Source organism: Ictidomys tridecemlineatus, chromosome 3 (assembly GCF_052094955.1).
Source record: "Ictidomys tridecemlineatus isolate mIctTri1 chromosome 3, mIctTri1.hap1, whole genome shotgun sequence".
In the NCBI taxonomy this organism is placed as follows: domain Eukaryota; kingdom Metazoa; phylum Chordata; class Mammalia; order Rodentia; family Sciuridae; genus Ictidomys; species Ictidomys tridecemlineatus.
The window spans coordinates 126,690,935-126,714,657 of record NC_135479.1 but is presented as its reverse complement, the minus strand read 5'-3'; the positions used below and the strand labels follow the sequence as shown (position 1 = coordinate 126,714,657).

Below are 23,723 nucleotides of genomic sequence, written 5' to 3'. Positions count from 1 at the left end.
TACTATTTTATTCTCAACATTCAAGTGCTTTTGTGTGTGTTGCAGGGGAAGGCTATGGAGATTAAACCCAGGCCCTTGCTCATGCTAAGCACATGCTCTTCTCCTGAACTATATTTCCAGTCCATACTATATTCTTAAAATACTAATGATCTATACTTATTTATTTATCATTTCACTTAGTTCTTAAAGCTTTTGTGGTTGAGCCATTTTTACTTCGGTTTTCCATAGTTTATAAATTCTGACCATAAGAGCTAGTCATTAAAAGGTTCCATGGTCTTCTGAAGACATATGAAATATGAATAGTTTGTGATTTTTAACATATCCAAATTTGTCAGTCTCTTCCTTGACAATTTGTACATTTTGTGATTCACCCTTATTTTTAATCTCTTCTATTTTTAGTCTTTTCCTTATTTGCCAGTCATTTCATATATGTAAATATTTTTACATATGTAAAATATGTAAATATTTTCTCTTAAGTGTTTATCATGCAATTGGCAACTTTTTCATTGATTTTCTTGAGATTGTAATTCTGTTTATAAATCGATAACCTCTGTTCTAAGGTCAAAAATTAACTTTTTCTTAAAGAAAGTAAAAATCAAGGAATCCTGGTCTCTGTGGCCAACAGTGTTAATTAATGTAATATTTTCACCCTTAAAGTACGTGTGTGTTTGCTTTCAAATAGGCATGTAGAAGTCCAGGTATTTGGAGATCACCATGGCAATGCAGTGTACTTGTTTGAAAGAGACTGTAGTGTGCAGAGACGACATCAGAAGATCATTGAGGAGGCCCCAGCGGTAAGGATGTTGAAAGGAAATTAGTAAGCTTCTCCATAATGTAAATCTTACTTTACACCAGAAATCTGTGAAGCTAGTGACTCCTACCCCACCAAGTCCTGCTGGATGACAGCTTCTCAGCATGATGTAATGATAGGGTCTCACTGCTATTGAAGAGGGCATTAGTGACCTGGGCTACATACAATGGGCCATGTTCCTTCTAGGTGGAATCTGGGAAAATCTACTCTGATCCAAGTATCTGACTTAGAGTGAGCTAAATAGTGAGGTTTCAGAGCACATTTTAAATTGTAATTAACTAGATTACAGCAATAGAATGGAAAGGTCTGGTTAATTGAATGTGTTTTTTATAGAGAACATTTTTAGCAACTATTTTGGATGTTCCTAAGATATATTAGCCATCTTCCTACCATAAAGAGGAGGAAAGAGGGCCAACTCCTTTGCTCCCTAAAATTAATTTTTTTTCACATCTCTCCAAGTCTTGTTCTTAATGGTTTTAGGTTGTTGTTTGGGTTAAGACCAACTGTGAGGATCATGTACTTTTGGATTTATATTTGTTTTTGTCCTGCTGCTGCCTTGGGTTAGATACATTTCTTTGTTCTTGTTGTTTTTATTTGTTTGTTTTGTTTTGTTTTGTTTTTCAATATGTATTTCCAAAAGTCAGGAATGTGAGATTTCTAGTTAATCAATGTAATTTCTGTTGCAGAGTATATTATACCATTTGAAGTATATGTCATCAATAATTTCAGTAAAGCAGTGATTGCTTAAATGTATACCTACAGAGCACTGTTTTAAAATGTTAAAAAAACTTTGCTTAGTTACTGATAATATATTTCATTTTGTGAACCTTGTTTATTAGTTTGGAATTTTAAGGTTTCCTTTTATTTCAAGAAATCATTTGGCACATGATTCAGATTACTCTGTCATTCTGAAGTCATATGAGGGTCATTGAAAGTTTTCATATTAATACTTAAAATTTTTCATGTAGTTATAAAAGTTATTCTCTACATGCAAGGCATAAAGGTAAGCAAATATGCTGAGTAATACCTGAGATTCATAGAAATCACAAGCAGAACTATTAACTTTTTGTATAATGACAGTTAAACTGGTACAGTGTTTCTTGAGGAAGTATATAACATTAGCTTTTTATCTTTATCTTTTTAATATAGTTATTAAAAAGATAAAGATAAAAATATAATACTACACCTAAAATATAATACTACATTTTAGTGGAACTTCTAGTAAGTAAAGGTACTAAAGAATATATTTTTAAAATATTTTTTTCATAGCCTGGTATTAAACCTGAAGTAAGACAAAAACTTGGAGAAGCTGCAGTCAGAGCTGCTAAAGCTGTAAATTATGTTGGAGCAGGTATGTTAATCAAAGAGTCAAAAGTAATTTATCTTTGTATCAGAAGGAAAAAGAAACATAATATTTAAATCAGTGGTTTCAAGCTTCTTTGACAATATCCACAGTAAGAAATATACTTTAGGGCTGGGGACATAGCTCAGTTGGTAGGGTGTTTGCCTCATATGCAAAAAGCCCTGGGTTCAATCCCCAGCACCACCAAAAAAAAAAAAAAAAAAATTTTTAAATTGAGACCCAGTGTGCACACATAGATGATTGTGATTGAATACATATATTTGAAACAAACATTTCACTAATCATTTTTTGTCCTGATTATATATGGTAAGTTTTGATATTTTCTGTTCTATTTTTTAATTGTTTTTATATATCTTTATTTATTTTTTATTTTTATGTGGTGTTGAGGATAAAACCCAGTGCATCACATGTGCTAGGCAAGTGCTGTACCACTGAACCACACCCCAGCCCTTCTATTCTATTGTTTTTTTTTTTTTTAATATTTATTTTTTTTAGTTCTCGGTGGACACAACATCTTTGTTGGTATGTGGTGCTGAGGATCGAACCCGAGCCGCACGCACGCCAGGCGAGCGCGCTACCAGTTGAGCCACATCTCCAGCCCCTTCTATTGTTTTTTTAATATTTTTTTTACTTGTTGATAGATCTTTATTTATTTATTTGTTTGTTTATATGTGTTGCTGAGAACCAAACGCAGTCTCACACATATCAGGAAGTGCACTACCGCTGAGCCACAGCCCCAGACCTCTAGTCTATTTTTAAATGAAATTACTGACTTCGTTTTTTTGCTCTTTTTTGGAGGGGAGGTGTGGGGGGGTGCTGGGGATTGAACTCAGGGCCACTTGACCACTGAACCATATCGCCAGCCCTATTTTGTATTTTATTTAGAGACAGGGTCTCACTGTGTTGCTTAGTGCCTTGCCATTGCTGAAGCTGGCTTTGAATCCAAGATCCTCCTGTCTCAGCCTCCCAAGGCGCTGGGATTACAGGCTCATGCCACCATACCTGGTGCCATTTTTTCTTCTTTTAAAAATAAACTTAGAGTAATTTTTTGGTTTGGGGTTGTTATTGTTTTGTTTTGTTTTTTTCATTATTGCATTGCTATGGATTTAATCCAAGGCCTCATGCATGCTAGGCTGAGCTACATTCCCCAACCCTTTAGAGCAGTTTAAGTTCACAGCAAAATTGAATAGAAATTCACAGAGTCCTCATATATTCCTACACTTAAAATAAAGTTTGTTGTTTAAAATATCACCTTAATAAATATAAGGGAAGCTTGCCTAGCATGTTTGAGGCCCTGGATTTGATCCCCAACACGGCAGGGAAAAAAAAGGGGGGGAGTGCTAATAGATAAAACATTAATATATGGCTTAGTTGCTAGACCACCTTTCAGTGTGTCATCTGCAAAAGGAAACTTCCAAGTAACTTCCACAATCAGGAGAAAAAAATGTGTTTTTCTCCAGAGTTGGAATGAGGTGGGATGTCCTGCCATGAGGCTCTGAGGATCTTGGTCCTCTAGTGCAGTAATACATGGTCCAATCATGCTCTCACTACAACAGTTGAAACTGATTCATAATTTAGGCACAGCCCCAAATATACTTTTCCATTGCTAAATCTTATGCAGCTCCCTATTTTAACTGACATTCATTTGCTGCTGCAAAATGTTTACCATTAAATGGAGACATCCATAGAACTTGATTTGCTACATCATGGAAGATCTTGATATGCTACTGATTTTTTATCTTCTAGGCACTGTGGAGTTTATTATGGACTCAAAGCACAATTTCTACTTCATGGAGATGAATACAAGGCTTCAAGTGGAACATCCTGTTACAGAGATGATCACAGGAACTGACTTGGTGGAGTGGCAGCTTAGGGTGAGAATATTTTTTCTATTGAAGATTAGTCTTGAAGGAGCGAGCATGCCATTCAGTGGTAGAACATCTGTCTAGCATGCATGAAGCCCAGGACTTGACCCCTGGCAACACATATATTATAATAATAAATAATAATAATAATAAAATAATAGTAGTAGTAAATAAAGATAAGTCTCTGGCCTCTGAAAAGAGGCATCACTTTGGACAGGGTTCACTTTCTGGTGGTTGTGATAAAGACAGGAAAATAAGAGGTAAAAAGTGAAGTTATAGTTGATGCTATGACACTGTTGGCACTATAGGGACTCCAGTTTCTAATTCCACTTAGGCACCAGGCAAGCCAGCAGTTTAGGTTCATTACTTAGACTTGTGATGAACACATGGTCTCAAGGTGAAAGCTTTGTGGTCTATCTAAGGCCAAGCATTCTGGGCCATACCATCATTCGATTTTAGAGGCAGGACAGATGCTAGCCAAGATGAAATGAATTTAAGGCAGAGTTGGGAATGAAGAGCCCAGGGAATGATCTAGACCAATAGAATGATCCACATAAAGTCTTGATTTATAAACTGTTCCAAGCCCTTGAGTAAATGTTCATTCATAATTGTTATTCAGAGTTAATGTTTGGAAACTTTTAAAGCATTTGACATTGGTAGGATGTGTCTTCTATATTATACAAAAAGAAATACAAGCCTGGGGTTGTAGCTCAGTGGTAGAGCAATTGCCTCATTATGCATGAGGCACTGGGTTAGATCCTTAGCACCACATAAAAATAAATAAATAAAGTTATTGGTCCATTTACAACTAAAAAATATTTAAAAGAAAAGAGGCTGGGGTTGTAGCTCAGTGGTTGAGCACTTGCCTCGAATGCGTGAGGCACTGGGTTCGATCCTTAGCACCATTTATAAATAAATAAATAAATAAATAAATAAATTGGAAAAGAAAGAAAAAGAAAAATACACCCATAACTATTCTTTTACTGTGGATTGTTTGAGAAACATTAGTATAAACCCAAGTTCCCTAAAGCATATCCTTCAAATGTTAATAATAATAGTTTAGTCTGTTTTGTTCTCTTCAGTTTATTTTACCTCATTCCTCCTTTTTTAATATGAAGGAATATATTTGTTTGTTTTTTGCAATGCTGGGGATTGAACTCAGGGACTCACACATGCTAGACAAACACTGTACAACTAAATTACATCCCCAGCCCTAGCCTTCCCAAAAAATTTTTTATTAGACATTAATGGACCTTTATTTTGTTCATTTATTTATATATGGTGCTGAGAATCAAACCCAGTGCCTCACACTTGCTAGGCAAGTATTCTACCACTGAGCTACAACCCCAGCCCCTAGCCTCCCAAACTTTAAGTACTATCAATATTCTCAACTCCTGTATGATTCTTTGTTCTTTGTATGTACTGAATCGAAATTATGTTTTCACGTGCTGTGATGTTGAAGTCTTGATTATTTTGATAATTTTGTCTTTTCAGGGTTCCTGTGGACAATAATATGATGTTCCTTTTGCTGGTTCCTTGGGGATGATTGGTGGTTTTAAGGAACCAAAAGATTCTTCTAGGCCTGTTTAGCCTTGAGAACTAATGAAAAAAAAAAGATACATCAGGCTAGTAAGTGTTAGTGAACATCAGGAAAAACTAGTGAATTAGAAAATTTCTGGCAAGAGTACTTATGTTTCCCAAATTCAAGGAAATGGAGGGATATTTTTCTTTAAAGCAATAACCAAGAAAGTCTAGATCTTTGAAATCATAGAGGATAAAGTTTTCTAAGGATTAGGGAAGCAGAAAGCTTTTGGATATCAGGGAAATAAGCATTATTTCTGAAACTTAAGAAATTATAATAGCCATAGGGCTGGGATTATGGCTCAGTGGTAGAGCACTTGCCTAGCACTGGGTTCAATCCTCAGCACCATAAAAAATAAATAAAATAAAGACATTGTGTCCAATTACAACTAAAAAAGAATGTTTTAAAAAGTTTAAAAAACAAACAAAGAAAAAAACCACATAGAACTTTTTATTAAAATGTTAAAGAGAATTTCATTAAAAGGTAGAAATGAAATAATACCAGCTAACACATAGTACTTGCTGTATACCATACATTTTTCTCTGAAGCATGGAGAGCTTAACCCATTAAGTCCCAAGTTTTCAAATCTGCAAATATTTTAACAACATTGACAAAGGTGCATTAAAATGGCTTGGAAATCATAGTCTAGGGCTTATATAGCCTTTATTATCACAAAGAACAAAAATATACATTTTCCTACATGTAGGACACTGGGACAATATAGTATCTTTTACATATATAAGCCATCTTATGAATAGGACATTTGGCAAATAATACATTACAAAATTATACATTACAAATAATACACTACAAAGAAGCAATTTTTATGACGTCTTAAACAATTAATTTTGGTGGAAAGGAACAAATACTTCAAACAAAGGGTTACATTACATTTTGGTATCATCATTTTTCTTGCCATTTGAGAGTAATACAGCTGCTCTTGTCAACTGATAGGATATCATCTTGGACACTAATAGGTCTAGGAGTATAACAGTCTCTTCCTCATGATGGTTTCTCATTGCATCCTTTCAGTATGCTAAGCAGATGTCTCTTTTGAAATCCAACAAATTTATGAGTTCTTTCTTCATCTTTGTTCACAATCCTGTGAATAATCCATGCATTTATGATTCACATATCAATTACTCGAGTGAACAAAGGCCAAAACCATTTTTTACCTCTAATAGAAGTGGAATATTTGGAAACCAACCAATCAAGTTTGTCCATAGCATAACCACTGAGATTGTTACAGGTGCCTACTGCCTTTGTTTGAGGCACACTGGCTCTACTCTTTCTTTTTTATTTCCACTATTGAACTTTGCCAAGTAGTTTCATCTGGTCATAGTTGGTCCAAGAATGACATTTTTATTATCTAACCATTTTGCAATGAGAATTTCGTTATTAGTATCAAATCTGTAATCATATGACCCACTGACTTGTTTTTCCTCATGGTGCTTCTAACTTAGAATCCAATTCTTTTTTTTTTTTTTTTAGGCGGGGGTGTGGGTTGGGGAACAGGGATTGAACCTAGGGCACTCAATCACTGAACCACATCCCAAGCCCATTTTTGTATTTTTATTTAGAGACAGGATGTCACTGAGTTGCTTAGGGCCTCACTAAATTGCTGAGGTTGGTTTTGAACTCACGATCTTCCTGCCTCAGCCTCCTGAGCTGCTGGGATTACAGGCATATGCCATCTCCCCTGGTGGAAACCAGTATTTCAAAGGTATACAAACCAGTCATACTGACTGAATAAATTGTCAAGGAAAAAAAAGCATGATTGGGTTCTTTATCACTTCTAACATTTATAGAACTACCTTACTCCCAAGCAGAAGACCACCATTGGGTCCTTCTTGAGAACTTTTTCCAAGTTAAAGTTAAACACAAAGTTATAGCAGTATCTCCATATTCCTCACTGTGCTCAGAATGTGTAACCAAATCTTATGGACTTAACCTCTTATAAATTGTTTCAGTGAATTGTGTCCATAAGATCTGATAATCATTTTTACCACTGTCAAACATTCTTCAAAGAAACTGAATGTCATGCATGACTTTTGAGTCATCTTTATTAGAAGATGAATTTGAAAACATTTATCTTCAATATTGTCATTTGTTATTGTTGCAAAAATATATGATACTTTTCAGCTCCAGGAAATAATTTCTTGACATTGCATTTTGATACTAGACATACCCAAATCTTCATCATTTGACCAGTAGTTTCTTATGGAGGGCAGCTTATGATACTTTTATTACGAAAACATAATAATTCCTAAAAGTATTTAACTCATCTAGCTAAGTACTTCAAATTCATGCTTACTTTCTGCAGAATAATATGCATCGTCTATTTCAAGTATTAATATTTCTTCAAAAATCTCCTCCAGGCTAGAATACTATAAAAGAATTCCTTATTTTCCTCAAGCTTTCAGAATCAGTGTTTTCCCTAATACATTCTTTTTTTTTTTTTCCTTTTGTACAGGGATTGAACCCAGGGTGATTACCCATTGAGCCACATCTTCAGCCTCTATTTCTTATTTTGAGACAGGACCTGTTGCTTAGGGCCTCCCTAAGTGGCTGAGGCTGGCTTTGAACTTGAGATCCTCCTGCCTCAGCCTCTTAAACTGCTGGGATTATAGGAGTATGCCACTGCACCTGGCTCTAATATATTCTGTAGAGTAGGGAAACACAGGTCACAATTTGTCAACAAAATTACCACAAGTAGCAACATATTAGAGTTTGTCATGAAGCAATATATTGCACAGTATATTACTAAGAGTATACATTGTTCCTGTGTCCTGTTTATAGGACAGCTGCTTTTGAACATTTATAGTTTGGAATACAATGCATTTCTTGAAATAGAATCACAACCTAGTTCCATAAAATACTTTCATGTGTGAATTTCTTATATTACATTATCAGTTATATATGTACTATTTTGTCCAGTTGAGCGTTTAGTAAAAGTAACTTCTGCAGTAAAATTTATGCCATTTTCACAAAGAATTTTAAAATATTTCAAACCCTCTCCTCATTATCTATTACTTTCCTCAAAAGAATAGGACTCTACAAACATAATAATTATTTCAAAGTTACCATTGGTAAGTGGTATATTTGTTGCTCAATTTAAGGTCTTAAAAGGTATTCCACATCTGGAATATTGGGACAAAAAACATGCCCAGGTCACAATGAGTATAGAGGCAAAGTTTGAACCCAAGCGATAAGAGTTGAAATGCTGTACCATAAAGGCACTCAGTTCCTTTTTATTGTTGTTGTTCTAAACAACTGTGGTTACTGATTTATAGGTTCAAAGAGATGAAACATTTGCTTCTATTTTAAGCTTACCTGTTTAGTTCAGGATTATGCTAAGTTACTTAGAATCTTTTCTCCTGTATCTGTATTGCTTCCTCAGGTTGTCATTTTCTCATCTTGAGGAAACACTCGAAGAAGAAAGTAAAGAGAGAAAGTGACCAAATATCCTCCATTAGCCTTTTCCAAGTTGTACTAGTTGACGAGAGAAATTCATTGTTTTTGTACGTAAGAGCCAAAATAGTAATAATTATAGTAGTAATAAATAATAATGATGATCCTGTTTATAATCTGTTATCACACATAAACTTAGTAAGCTTAAGGCCCATGGTGTTGGAGCTTGGGTTGTAGCTCAGTGATAGAGCACTTGCCCAGCATGTGTGAGTCACTGGGTTCCATCCTCAGCACCACATAAAAATAAATAAGACAGAGGTCTTGTATCCTTCCACAACTTTAAAAAAAAAAAAAAAAAAAAAAAAAAAAAAAAAAAAACAGTTTCAGGAGATGAGGGATAGACTAAAAAAAAAAAAAAAAAAAAAAGCTGTTTCCTTTTCCTTTTATCACTCACTTGCTGACAAAGATTACAACGTAGGATGACTAAGACCAGCATATTTCTTTCATGTCTGTGAATGTAGTTCTAAACATCAACTAATAATTTATTATAAAAAATGATTGATTTATTGATTTTTAGACTGGAGTGCTAATGTTTTAAAATGAAAACGAAGAATATCTTACCAGTAAGAAATTTGGTTTTGATTATATTAAACAAATGTTGATTTTTTTTTTTTTTTTTTTTGGAACTGGAGATTGAACTCAGGAACACTCAACCACCGAGCCACATCCCTAACCCTATTTTGTATTCTATTTGAGACAGGGTCTCATGGAGTTGCTTAGTGCCTCATCATTGCTGAAGCTGGCTTTGAACTCACTATCCTCCTGGCTCAGCCTCCCGAGCTGCTGGTATTATAGACATGTGCCACTGCACTCGGCTACAAATGTTGATTTTTATATTTGCAAATTAGCCATCAGTTTGCCTTTTTCCACTTAAAATCTCTAGAAACCCATTGCAATTAATACATGATTCTCAAGCTGCATCTGTGTTTTAATCTATTTCTGTTTTACTGAATACTCAAGTGAATGGGTAAAATCATAGTTTTCATTTGGCTGTATTGCAAAGTCCATTGTACACTTTCCATAGGGGAAAAAACAAACAGGACCATTGACTTACTCAGTCTTGTAACTGCTATAATTGGTATTTTCCTAAGAGGCATTATTCATCTATTATCAGATTGCAGCAGGAGAGAAGATTCCTTTGAGACAAGAAGAAATACCTCTGCAAGGCCATGCCTTTGAGGCTAGAATATATGCAGAAGATCCAAACAATAACTTCATGCCAGGGGCTGGACCACTGGTGCACCTCTCTACCCCTCAAGCAGACCCTTTCACTCGGATTGAAACTGGAGTACAGCAAGGTAATATGAAATGAAAAGTCTCACTTTTTTTTAATATTTTATTTTTTAGTTGTGGTTGGACACAATACCTTTTATTTTTTTTATTTTTAAGTGGTGCTGAGGATTGAACCCAGGGCCCTGCACGTGCTAAGCGAGTACCCTACCACTGAGCCACAACCCCAGCCCAAAAGTCTCACTCTTATTAAACTTCTAGTGCATTTTTTTTTCCTTTGAGATGGAATCTTACTTATTACTCAGGCTGACCTTGAACTTTGGGGCTCAAGTGATTCTCCTGCCTCAGCTGGGACTAGAGTTACTACCATTGTGCCTGGCTTTGGAACATTATTTATGTTGGGATGGAGTCTTATGGAAATATCTGGCATGTTTTAAAGTAAGGGATTTAATTGATTTCTCATCAAGTTTTACTTTTTCCTTCTATAATAGTTAATTTTTTAAAAAACAACTATTTTTGTAGTTGTAGATGGACAGAATGTCTTTATTTTATTTGTTTTATTTTTATGTGGTGCTAAGGATCCAACACAGTGCCTCACCCATGCTAGGCAAGTGCTCTGCTACTGAGCTACAGCCCCCTATAATAATTATTTTTAAAGCATTAACTACGGGGCTGGGACTGTGGCTCAGTGGTAGAGTGCTTGCCTAGTGTGGGCGAGGCCCTCAGCACTACATAAAAATAAATAAATAAATAAATAAAGGTATTATGTTCAACTACAACTAAAAAAAAAAAAATTAATAAAAAGCATTAACTAGTATTTTAAAAAATGTACTCTTGTTTTGAAATGCGACATACTTATTAAAACTTTACCAAGGAAAATTATGTATCTAAATTGAAATGCATACTGCTGTCATATATAACAAATTAGAATAAAAAATATGTTATATCTATTGTTTTATTATTTTACTCTGCCTAGTTCTAAAAGTGATTAAAATTGACTGTGAGTGTCTATATTACAATATAGACACTCTGCCTTCAAGGAACTTAAAGTCAAGTATAAATAGTACAAGCTAAACAATAATAATAAAAAACAAATTACATTGGAAAGGAATAGTGCAAAAGCTTTCATAGTTGGGCATACAATTAAATAACATTAGTTATAACTAAGAATTCCTTAGTGCCTTCTATCTATTCTTGGTGATTTTTCAGTGTGGGCCTCTTTTAACATGAGACCAACCTCCCTCATGAACAGGTATTATTACTGTGCCCATTTTTGAGTTGAAGAAACTAAGTCACTAGAGGAGTTAAGTGACTTAACTTCAATGTTATCTTTGGAGTTAAGATTCAGACCCAGGCATCTAGCTTCAGAGACTGAGCCATTAAGATGGCTATTTACTGCCATTTTCATTTCAGTTGCCAGAGTAAGTTACACAATGATGAGCTATAGCACTTCTCAGGACTGAGAGGTTGTATTAGGTTGATATCATGAGAACCTGCTTTAAGAGGAAGTCCTAAGTGAACTTAAGTAGGCAAGATTTAATAAGCATAATGAAAAGTGAAGAAAAGAGAAGGTGAAAGTTGTATTTAAAGAACAATGGCTGAAGAAAAGGTCAGGAAGGTGGGTATTTGGAGATACAGCTGGAGACACCATTTTAGGGCAAATCATATAGCGTCTTGCAAGCCAAAATGAGGAATTAATACTTCTTCATAATAAATTGGCTAAGCCACAGCAAGATTTGGTAGTTAATGACATTTTTAACATATTGCAGAGCACATTGGAAACAAAAGAACACTGCAATAGGAAGAAGGGACCTTTGGGACAAGCAGAACTTGCTACATAGTTAAGTTGCTCAAAGGAGAGCATAGATGTAATTCTGAGAAGGGCTTCCATATCCTCCTCTTGGTCCTGAGAGGGGTATCTAGTCTAGGAAACTCTCCCAGCCCTCTGTTCTGCGTACCTGAAATCGTTCGTGCATTCCAGGGGCATTGCCCGTGTTGTACTCCTGTGATATTTTACTCCTTGTCTCATGTCGTTCTTTCTGTAAGACTCTGAAGGGAAGGACTATGCTTTCCATATTATATTTGCAGCACCTTGCTCAAGCTGAGGCCTAGTGGGTGTTCAATATGTGTTGATACGTGGGTATATGGATAAGAGAGTAAATTGCATCTTCTTGATGTTATAGGTGAGGACCCTGGAGTTCAGAGAGGTCAAACGACCTGCCAAAATGGGGAAAAGGTCCTACAACAATCTGTATGATGCACCACATCCTTGTAATTCGAACCATTTCTGTCGAGTGGGATGTGCCATGGTTCTTGTTCTTTAGGACTGTAATCTTACTAAGCTTGCTGCTTGCTACTTGCTTATCAGCTTTGCCAGGCACAGCACTTGGCACTTTATATTCACTCCTCCCAACACCCTCCAGGAGAGAAGAATTATTATCTTTATTTTACTGATGAGGAAACTGAAAGCGTAGAGGGGGGGAAATGCAAAAAACAGAAGTGAGCGAGAAGTAGGAGTTTCCATTGATTTCCAAAAGAAGAAAGGGAAAAAAGGTTCAAAAACAGATAAGAAAGGGGAAGGCAGCCTGCATGTTACTAAATTAACATGTTAGGGTGGCCACATCCTCATTAGAGTTTGGACAAGTTTTTAAAACCCTCTGAATCCACCCTGCAGGAGTTTGTAAGGACTAGGTGTGAAATGTACATAAGCAGAATGTCTTGCTTCTCATATTTTATTTCTTCAAATTTGGACTTTGAAAGGTTCTGTGGTTTTTCAATTTCAGGAGATGAAGTTTCAGTACACTATGACCCCATGATCGCGAAGCTGGTCATATGGGCTGCAGATCGTCAGGCGGCCTTGACAAAACTGAGATACAGCCTTCGTCAGTACAATGTGAGTCACCTGGAGCCGTAAGGACCCTGATGCTTTTGGTCAACATCAAAAGTCATTCTTTGTTCTTGTCAGAGCCTTAGTCTTGTCACCTTATTTCCACCAGCTGCCTGTATGTCACAAACAAAATGAGTTCCCATGAGGACATTTCCAATCGATCAGAGTAGTCTTTGAGGACTTCTTGATTTCAGAAAAGAAAGATTGCAGAAGTGAAACTGTTAGGATCAGTGTCAATGTTACATTTTAGTGAAATCCTAGTCATTCTATAAATGAGGCAACTATAAGAGTGTTGTATACAGTCCAGTAACTCCTATCCAAAGGAAAATAATTAGGTTCAGTTTCATCCTTTTGACAGTTGGTTATATTTCTGTAGCATATTAATTAGGGCAGAAAGTATCATAACACATTGATTTAGCTTCATGGAAGGATTTATTAACCCATGATCTTAAAATTATTACATTGTTAATTTGATCAAACCTCTGATTTCTGTGGCTCCAACTGTAGTGGCCTCCTTGCCTCCTTAGGCACACCCACATGGAGTCATGTCCTCTCTTCCAGAATGTTCATCCCCTATTGATCTCAGGGATCCCTGTCATCAGCCCTCCATACTTCAAAGTGACCTTTCCCAGCCTCTCCCTTTAAAAATAGGACCCTTTGCTGTTTTCTATTCCCTTTTAGTTTAAATGTCACATGCTAACAAAAAAACTAGTTTATATTAGATGTTTGTTTAGATATGTGGTTTGTTATATATAGTCTCTCTAGAAAATAAGCGCTTGTGAGGGTAGGGACTTCATCTACTTATTCCTCACTGTCTCCGGGGCCTGGATGCCTAAAAGGTGCTTAGTAAATGGCTATTAAGTAAATGAAGAAATGGATGAATGAATGAATGAATTCACTCAAGACTCATACAGCTAGTTTAATCTCTGATCCTCTTTATTTGATAGATTAGGGTTAATTTTATATCTTTTTAAGATCAATGTGTAAAATTTGTATTCTCAGGTTGGAAAGAAGTTCCCTTGAGGCCATTGAATCCTATTCCCTCCCCAGTGTAGCAATCCTGCCTGATGTTTGCAGTCATCTTATTTTGTGCAAGTGTTAATGTGCAACCATTCTTCAGTATCTTGCAAATAAATTTTATTTATGTTTCTTAACTTTTTTTTTTTTTTGGAACTGAGGATTGAACTCAGGGGTGCTTAACCACTGGGCAATATCCTTAACCCCTTTTTATATTTTATTTAGAGACAGGGGTTTGCTAAGTTGCTTATGGTCTCCCTAAGTTGCTGAGGCTGGCTTCAAACTCATGATCCTCCTGCCTCAGCCTCTTGAGCTGCTGGTATTATAGGTATGCACCACTGCCCTAGGCTGTTTCTTAACTTTTACCTGTTTCCTAATCTTAGTCAATTAAATGTCTCTACACTACCTACTGTAACACCGTTGCCATCTCCTTTATCTTATTAAAATGTAGCTTTAAGTGTGAAATTCAGATATATAGTGGTAGATGTGATGAAAATACATTTTACCACATGATACTATCATAGGTTTTTCCTTTTTTCTAAGGGTTGTCCACAGTAGAAAATATTTAGGGGGAACAAAAAAAGATGCTTTTCCGACTGGATTGTTTCCCCCACTCAGTAGGACCTGGGCTTTATTCTCTTCCTAGATTGTGGGATTATGTACCAATATCGACTTCCTATTGCGCCTGTCTGGCCATCCAGAGTTTGAAGCTGGGAATGTGCACACTGACTTCATCCCTCAACACCACAAAGAACTGCTACCCAGTCAGAGGGCTGTAGCCAAAGAATATTTATGCCAGGCAGCTCTGGGTCTCATCCTCAAAGAGAAAGCTATGACCGATGCTTTCAAACTCCAGACACAAGGTACAGAATGCGTTTTTCTTTCCTCTGCCTGAAACACTTTATGAATCATCACTGGGTACACTTCCTTTTTTGTATGTCACTCTTGCCTACCTTTTCTCCTCTCAGTGACTGGTATCATTCCCTGCAGATGTCTTCTTTAGTGTGAAGGAGAGCTCTGCACAGATCATGGATGAACCCATAAACACAATTTCATCCACTAAATGTAGCCTAACTAATCCCCTAACCTTGTAGAAATGGGTCTCTTTTCAAACACTACTTCTTTCTTTCTTTTAAATTTTTCATTTATGTGTCCTAATCAGCTATACATGATAGCAGAATGCTCTTTGATTCTACTTCTTTCTTTACCTCTTGCTGATGCCTGTGACTTCTGTTGTTCAATGCTTCTTGAGGCCCACTCTGTCATTCCTCTGTCTCTATTAAAAAAAAATTTTTTTTTAAATCTAACCTATTTATCTTTTCTTATTAGGAGTATTATATATGCCTATCTTTTTTTAAGATCCTTTTTTGAAGATCTTTAATTTCTAGATTGATTCAAAATAGTTTTATTTTATTTATTTATTTTTAATTTTTTCCCCCTAGTACCAGAGATTGAACCTAGGGGTGCTTAACCACTGAACCATATCCCTAGCTTTTTTAACTTTTTAATTTGAGACAGGGTCTCACTAAGTTGCTGAGGCTAGCTTTAAACTTGCAATCCTCCTGCCTCAGCTTCTCAAGTTGCTGGAATTGCAGGCATGTGCCACTGTGCCCAGCATTCAAGACAGTTATTTTGAAGGCTTAAAATTATAGCTCTAGGGCTGGGATTGTGGCTCAGCAGTAGAGCACTTGCCTAGCAAGTGCAAGGCTTTGGGTTTGATCCTCAGCACCATATAAAAATAAATAAATAAAATAAAGGTATTGTATCCAACTACAACTAAAAAATAAATATTAAAAAAAAAATGTAGGGCTGGGGATGTGGCTCAAGCGGTAGCGCGCTCGCCTGGCATGCGTGCGGCCCGGGTTCGATCCTCAGCACCACATACCAACAAAGATGTTGTGTCCACCGAGAACTAAAAAATAAATATTAAAAATTCTCTCTCTCTCTCTCCTCTCTCTCACTCTATCTTTAAAAAAAAAATGTACAGCTCAGCTTTAGATTTTTACTCTGTTCATTTATTATTAAATGCAAATGCATCTAAATGTGCCCCATGTGAAATTACTAAGCCTGAACTTAACATTGTTAGAATGGAGTGTCCTCTTGCTTTCTTTTTTAAATTTATAACTGGTACAGATATGTGCTTCTAAATATAATGACTTCAATTTAATTAAGCTACTTTGTCCAACAGAGAATGTACCCCCAAACACCTGTAAGTGCTATGTCAGTAAAGCAGAACTGTGAAAGAGACCAGGTGAAAGAAAAATAGTGAGTGATAAAGATTTTGGTGACCTGGCATGCATTTGCCCTGTCAAAAGGGAGTGGCCACTGTAGTTTATGCCACCAGAGAATGAGAGTTTAGGTTGCAAATATTCTGATTCTCCCAGAGAAGCTTGGATTTCTTGTATCAAATTTTCTAAGATATAAAATGGGTATATAAATATAAATAAATGAATATATGACAGAAATGGAAGTACCTAATTTAAATTTAAAACAATAAAAAGAACAAAGAAAATAACTGATTCAACAGTTTAGGACCTGTGGTTTATGTTCTTTTGTAAGGTAAATTAAGTAGGCTTGATATTTTAAAATTTGTTTGGAATTTTAATTTTTTTCTAGATCAATTCTCTCCATTTTCATTCAGCAATGGAAGAAGGCTTAACATCTCATACACCAGAAACATGACTCTTAGAGATGGTAAAAAAGGTAAGAAATACCCTATTAAAAGAGAAATATGAGTCATAGAAATATTTCACATTTAACTAAAAAAAAACAGTTCAGCCTGGTCATCACCAGTCAATTACATTTTTTAAAATACCTGCCCTAAACAATGGAAGGGAATATGCCAAAATTAGAATTGATTGGTTGTTGGTGGTGCAATTGATGATTCTTATTTTTCTTTACACTTTTCAATGTTTGTTAAAATTCTAAAATATGTCATAAAATATACACAGCAAAACAACTGAGATAAAATATACCAAAATGTTGGCAAGTTTGTCATAGGATGATAGGATTTTTCCCCAATTCCTTGTACTTTTTTGCTTTTCAGTAAAAGTGTATTACTTTTAAAAATAAGAAAAACAATATCTAAAACTGTGTCAGAGAGGGAGGCTTACCCATTGCTCAGGCAATGTTTTGGATGTTTGAGGTAGAAGTGGATTGCTAAAGAGCTATAATTTATTATGTGCCTTATCACGTGTGAGATTTTGTCTTCACAACAACTTAATGAGGGGGAGTCAGTATTACTCCCACCTACAGATGATGAAACTGAGGCACAGAGGTGAAGTCACTTACTCAAGGATAATAGATGGCACAGCATTATTGACTGCCCACTCTTTCTGATATTGACTCCCATGATTTTTCCAATGGAAAATAATTTTATTACAAACTAATTTGAGTAGGTTCAAAGTAAGGACTGGTTTATTTTAACTGAAGTCAGAAGATAGGTAATAAATTTATACCCAGGGTTACATACCAGAGGGATCAGTATCCTGTGATGGCTGGTGACCATATCCCTTCTTCTGTAGGACAGTTTACATGGGAAGCCAGATGGGAGCAGTCATCTGGTGTCCTTGTGAGGTATCCCTTAACTATGAGAGCTCCCTTTAAAAAAAATCTATGCACAAGGTAGAGCCAAATTCTCTTGCCTACTGATTGTTACTCCCTCTTTTTCTAAACAGAGTAGGATCTTTTCTACTTCAACTCTAGACATTCACTCACTTAGTAACAAATTCTTCATTCACAGAAACTACTTGGATTACAGATCTTTAGCTATTTTCTTATCATGTGCATTACCTTAAATGCATCAGTATATTTTTAAGCTATCATAAGGAAAATTTGGAAATATCTTTTACATAGTAGCATTGTGCATATGATTTCCCTGTCCATTTTATGCTAATGTGTTTACTCATTTCATTCTAAAAAAGCAGCCCCAAAACTTGGGGAATATCTTTCTCTAGAATCCTATATGCTGAATGGAAGCAGTAAAATTTCAATTAAACCTCAATTAAACAGAAGAATTGTGTGTGGGATTGTAATTCACTAGATCAACCAATTGTTATTTGGCTAGAATCTTTATTTAGGCAATAAGTAGTGTTTTAAATTATGCTGAATTTTTTAGAAATAAAAAAAGTTTCATGTTAAAATAATGCATACATAATTGAAAAGCTAATATGACTCCTGTTCACTACACCCTTTGGCAGTATTCTACAAAAATAATCCAGGTCTGAGTGTAGTAGCTTTTAGAAATGTTATAGTGAGCCAGGCACAGTAGCACATGCCTGTAATCCCGAAGACTTGGGAGGCAGGAGGATCAAAAGTTTGAAGCAAGCCTCAGCAACTTAGCAAGGTCCTCAGCAACTTAGTAAGACACTGTCTCAAAATAAAAAATTAAATGGGCAGACAACATAGTTCAGTGTTTATTACCCTAGATTTAATCCCCAGTACTAAAAAAAGAAAAGAAAGTTATGGTGAATCTCTGAAAAAATGCTAATCAGCAATGACCATACGAAAATACACCAAAAGAGCCCTAAGAGCCCCAAAGCATTTAAAAATCAAAAGTAGAATCAACTTTTCATGATCTCAGTGAGAATAACCAAGTATTTCAAATACTGTATTCAAGGCTTGAAATTTTTTCTTACTTTGTTACTTTTAGCCATGTTTTACAGAACCATGCCCAACCCTCAATGATAATAACAGCTAAGATATATTGATTATTTGGTGTGTGTTAGATACTTTGTTAAACACTTTCCAAAGATTATTTCATTTACATTTTCAGAACAGGCCAGTGAGATCAGTGTTATTAATGTCAACTTTGAAAATTACTGATCTCTTTGAGCCAAGGCCAGAGCATAGAGAGATAAGTAATCTTTCAAAAGTGACACTGAAAGTAACTGGTGGAGCCAGCACTTGAAACCCTCACTCCAGGAACATATGCATACTTGCCTCATGCCATGCTAGATTTCCATATCTAATTAAATGCATGAGGGTGTTAAGTTTCTCTGGTGAGTGACAAGAAATATGTAAGGGAGAGAGAAACAAGGTTAATCACCTTATAATGCTTTAAAAGAATTTAGAGTCAATGGCAGTGTCTTTTATATGATTCCACTGGCATTTGTATCAGTTAACTATTTTTCATATTTTATAAGTTGAAAGAACATTGATCGAGTGTAATTCAAGGCATTTTCTTCTAAGAAAGTTAAAGCATGTTGACAAAATGGGTGTGGAGAATTTTCATACATCCAGTACAAAAATCTTTGAAGATATAGATATGCTCAGTGAAGTGGAGAAGAGGGAAAAAATATCTTTGTGCATTTTTTTCTATCAAAAAATTCACCATGGGGCTGGGGTTGTGGCTCAGTGGTAGGGCGCTTGTCTAGCACTCATCGTGAGGCACTGGATTTAATTCTCAGCACCATATGAAATAAATAAATAAAAAGGTATTATGTCTATCTACAACTAAAAAAAATTTAAAAATAAAAAGAATTCACCATTTGGAAATGTATTGGGAAGATGGATGGGGTATGGTTAACATTGCAGACCCTGGAGTTTTTGTGTATTAGTATTTGACTTTTGTGAATGCTTTTATTACTAAGTTTTTTTTTAAAACAACTCATGAAGAGAAAACTCACTTTTATCATAAATCAGGATGAGGGGAGAATCATTATATGCAGAAATATAAATGTTTAAAGGAGAGAGTTTATCTTGCCAGGCAGACTTCCCAAAGACAGTGAGCATGGTGTGAAGAAAGCAGGCATGGGGTTTTATTGTGGCTGGGGACAGCAACATGGTGAAGGAGGAGCCATGAGCAGAGGCACAAATGAGGAGTATTGGCCCATTTCCCCATTTATTTTTTGAGCAGAAGTCTGTGTGTGCAGGGGAGAGGTAGCAAATAAGGCTGAGAGGTTGGAGCCGTCAAACCAGGCCAAGTGTTTTGAGTGCACTGGGGACAAACTAGGAAGCATAAGCTGGAAGGATTGAGATAGGAAGCAGGAAAATCCTGGAGGATCTCCTCAGAGCCATTCAGACCTGAGACAGCCTGGCCTGGGTCAAGGTAGAGCAATGGGAATGGAAAGGCAAGCATGCACAGGACAGGTACAGGTACGCAGAGGAAAGAATTTGGTAGCCATATGGGGACTGCTGGAGGTAGAAAGCCCAAAGAAAGATGAGGCAAGGATGACAGGTTGTAAGTACAGATGATAAGAAGAAAAGTGATGCTAGTCATGGAGCTCACAGGCCAGGAGGGGACAATGATTTGTTGGACCCAGAATGATCGTTTTAGGATGCCAGGGTGGCATCCAGCTGGCAGTTGACTAATCAGAGTTCTAGAGAAGGAAGGAAAGTCAGGGATAGAAACAGATTTGAGCTGGCAGCATGAAAGTGATGGTTAAAGTGTCAGGAGGTAATGAAATTATTTTGACCTATATGCTTCCCCATGATACTTTTTTTTTCCCCCTGGTGCTAAGGCTCAAACCCTGGGCTTTGTGTATGTTAAGCATGCATGCTACCCCTGAGCCGCACCCCTAGGCTTCTACAAAACTTGATTTCCAACTCCTAGAGTAGTCTTCAATCAATTCCGTATTCATGTAATAACATGAATGATTTCCTATATTTGTATAGTCTATTACTGTTTATAAAGCACTCTCTCACTTATGTAATCATTGTTACATTCTCATACCCACTAAGTAGCTCAGAAAAAAAAAAAGGCTCAGGGATTTAGTGACTCAAGTCAGGACCACAGAGGAAATCAGAAATTTGGGTCTTAAACCAGAACTTCTATTTATCAATTCATTGTATTCTCTGTTATGACACTGCAGGCTTTTCATTGTAGGGCAAATATAGAAAATATTCTACAACTTTAAAATATCTAAAACTGAATTTTTAAAAAAGAAAAGTTTGAAGTTGAACTTCATTGAAACCTGCCTGCCAGATGCTTTTCTAAGAAAAAGCCTTTATTTCCAGGGAGTTAAAAGATGATGATCCTTTTGTGAACAGCTGGTTATCTTAAGATTGAAAATGAGATTTTGGCATCTCAGTTATTGAATAAGTGAATGTCTTCTAATTTTTCTTTAATTTTCCCCCTTTTCCATAAAGATGTAGCAATAGCTGTAACATATAACCATGATGGGTCATATGGCATGCAGGTAAGCTTTAATCAGGTTTTATTCTACAGTTCAGAGCTAACTCTGGCTTCTCTCCTACTGAACGAGTGTTTTTTTGTTTTTTGTTTTTTGTTTTTGTTTTTAATCTCTGATTTCTCTTAAGCCTTTGACTATTGTAACTGTAGTTAGAAGAATGTTATGTGCTTTTATTTCAGACCAGTTTGGAGAAATTATCCCATATATAGTTTCTAACACTTTGTTTGCTCAGTTTGGCCATGGTTTCCTTAAGAATAAAAACTTGGCCTTGAATCAGACATCTAGCAAGCCCTAAAATTATGTATGTGTTTGCCTCAAAATCAGCAGTTCTCAAGTTTTTGGTGTCAGAAACCCTATACACTCTGAAAAATTATTGAGACACCTCCCCAAAAGATCTTTTGTTTATGGTAGTCACATCTATATCAAAATTTACCATCTAGAAATTTTAACTGGGAATTTTTTATTTTTTAATTATGGTAAAATGCTCATAACAAAATTTACCATTTAGTCATTTCTAAGCATACAGCTCAATGGCATTAAAATATATTCACATAGTTGTACAACCATTCAACTCCAAAACTTATTTTTTTAAACCTTTTTTTAGTTGTATAAGTAGACACAATACCTTTATTTATTTTTATGTGGTGCCGAGGATCAAATCCAGTGCCTCACATGTGCCAGGCAAGCGCTCTACCACTGAGCCACAACCCCAGCCCAAAACTTATTTTATCTTGTAAAACTGAAATTCTGTAGCCATTAAACAATATTAACTCCATTCCCTTTTCTCCTCAGCTCCTGAGAACAAGTTCTACCTTTTTTTTTTTTTTTTTAAGTGCTGGGGACTCAAATATTCTAGATTCTATATCCCAACCGTTTTCATTTTTATTTTTGTTAAGACAGGGTCTTGCTTAGTTGCCCAGGCTAACCTCAAACTTGTGATCCTCCTGCCTCAGCCTTCTGGGTAGCTGGAATTAGAGACCTGTGTCACTAAAGCCAGATAGTAATTCTATTTTTCATGTTTTAAGAGATAGCCATATTGTTTTCTTTAACAACTCTACCATTTTGCATTCTGACCAGCAGTACACAAGGATTCCTTCTCCACATCCTGACTACTACTTGTTAAATTTTTTTTGTTTAGTTTTTGTTATCATGCATTGTTTTTTTTAATAATAGCCATCCTAATGGGTATGAAGTGATATCTCATTTTGACTTTTAATTTGCATTTCCATAATGACTAAGAATATTGAAACTTTGTGTATGGGGGTGGGTACTGGAATCAAATTCATACATGTTGGGCAAGTGCTTTATCACCAAGCTACACCTCAACCTGAGCAGCTTTTTTATATGCTTATTGGCCATTTATAAATCTTCTTGGGAGAAATGTCTATTCAGGTTCTTTGCCTATTTTTTAATCCAGTTTTTGTTTTGTTACTATTCCATTATAGACCAAACAGAACGTTAAAACCTATGATTATCCAAGAACACATTCCATTAGCCATCAGAAAGATAGTATCGCATAATTTGATTTATATTTTTATTGCTCCTGGAAAATTCCACTGCGTACTCATGAAAGGATGAGGGTAATACAAGGAAATTGTATCTTAGTCTTATTATGAAAAAGTTTGACTTCATGCCCCTCCCCCTCAGATGGGTGTTGGGAACCCCAAGGGATCTACTTTAGTACTTCCAATGTAAAGTTTATGACAGCCCTCAATTAAAATAAGTCCATTAAACCAGGCACAGTGATGCTTACCTGTAATCCCAGCGGCTTGGGAGGCTGAGGCAGGATAATTGTGAGTTCAAAGCAGCCTCAGCAACTTAGTAAGGCTCTATGTAACTCAGTAAGACGCTGTCTCAAAATATTTTTAAAAGGGCTGGGGATGTGGCTAAGTGATTAAGCACCCCTGGGTTCAATCCCTGGTACCAAAATAATAACAAGTCCATTACACTGACAAAATTAAATGCTAGAAAGGTTTAAAATGTAGGCATTCAAACAAATTCCTATAATAAGGTACAAATTTAGGGGCAGAGTAGATCATTTTTAATATTAGCTAAGAGATTTCAAATCCTGCAAAATAGATTTATCAATATGTGTCAGACTTCCCAACATTTTGAGATACACTGGTTTTCTTTCTCTGAGATCCATACCACCACGAGAAGTCTACCTACTTTAGTATATGAGAGTTGTAACTCATATTAGTGCTTCTGGTTTGGGGACCTCTCTTATCCCTTGGTAACTAGTAATTGCCAATTTGCTCTATCTCAGTTCATGAAACTAAATCCACAAATTTAGAATGTGCTTTTGTGAATCTTTAAACAAAACTGTTTCCAATCTAACCTTTACATCGTGAGAATTTGTCAAAC

General features: G+C 35.9%; 1 protein-coding gene and 1 non-coding gene across 2 annotated transcripts in view; both read left to right on the top strand.

The window, feature by feature from the left end:
* Mccc1 (methylcrotonyl-CoA carboxylase subunit 1) overlaps positions 1-23,723 on the top strand; it is a 59,211-nt gene that overhangs the window by 28,431 nt on the left and 7,057 nt on the right. The window contains exons 8-15 of the mRNA XM_005330253.3: positions 683-794; positions 2,081-2,162; positions 3,921-4,048; positions 10,207-10,390; positions 13,106-13,215; positions 14,873-15,089; positions 16,843-16,929; positions 21,316-21,365. Coding sequence (XP_005330310.2) covers positions 683-794; positions 2,081-2,162; positions 3,921-4,048; positions 10,207-10,390; positions 13,106-13,215; positions 14,873-15,089; positions 16,843-16,929; positions 21,316-21,365 — 970 coding nt within the window. The remainder of the gene's footprint in view (positions 1-682; positions 795-2,080; positions 2,163-3,920; positions 4,049-10,206; positions 10,391-13,105; positions 13,216-14,872; positions 15,090-16,842; positions 16,930-21,315; positions 21,366-23,723) is intronic.
* On the top strand, positions 2,288-2,360 carry Trnam-cau (transfer RNA methionine (anticodon CAU)). The gene has a single exon. It is a non-coding gene; the product is annotated as a tRNA-Met (tRNA).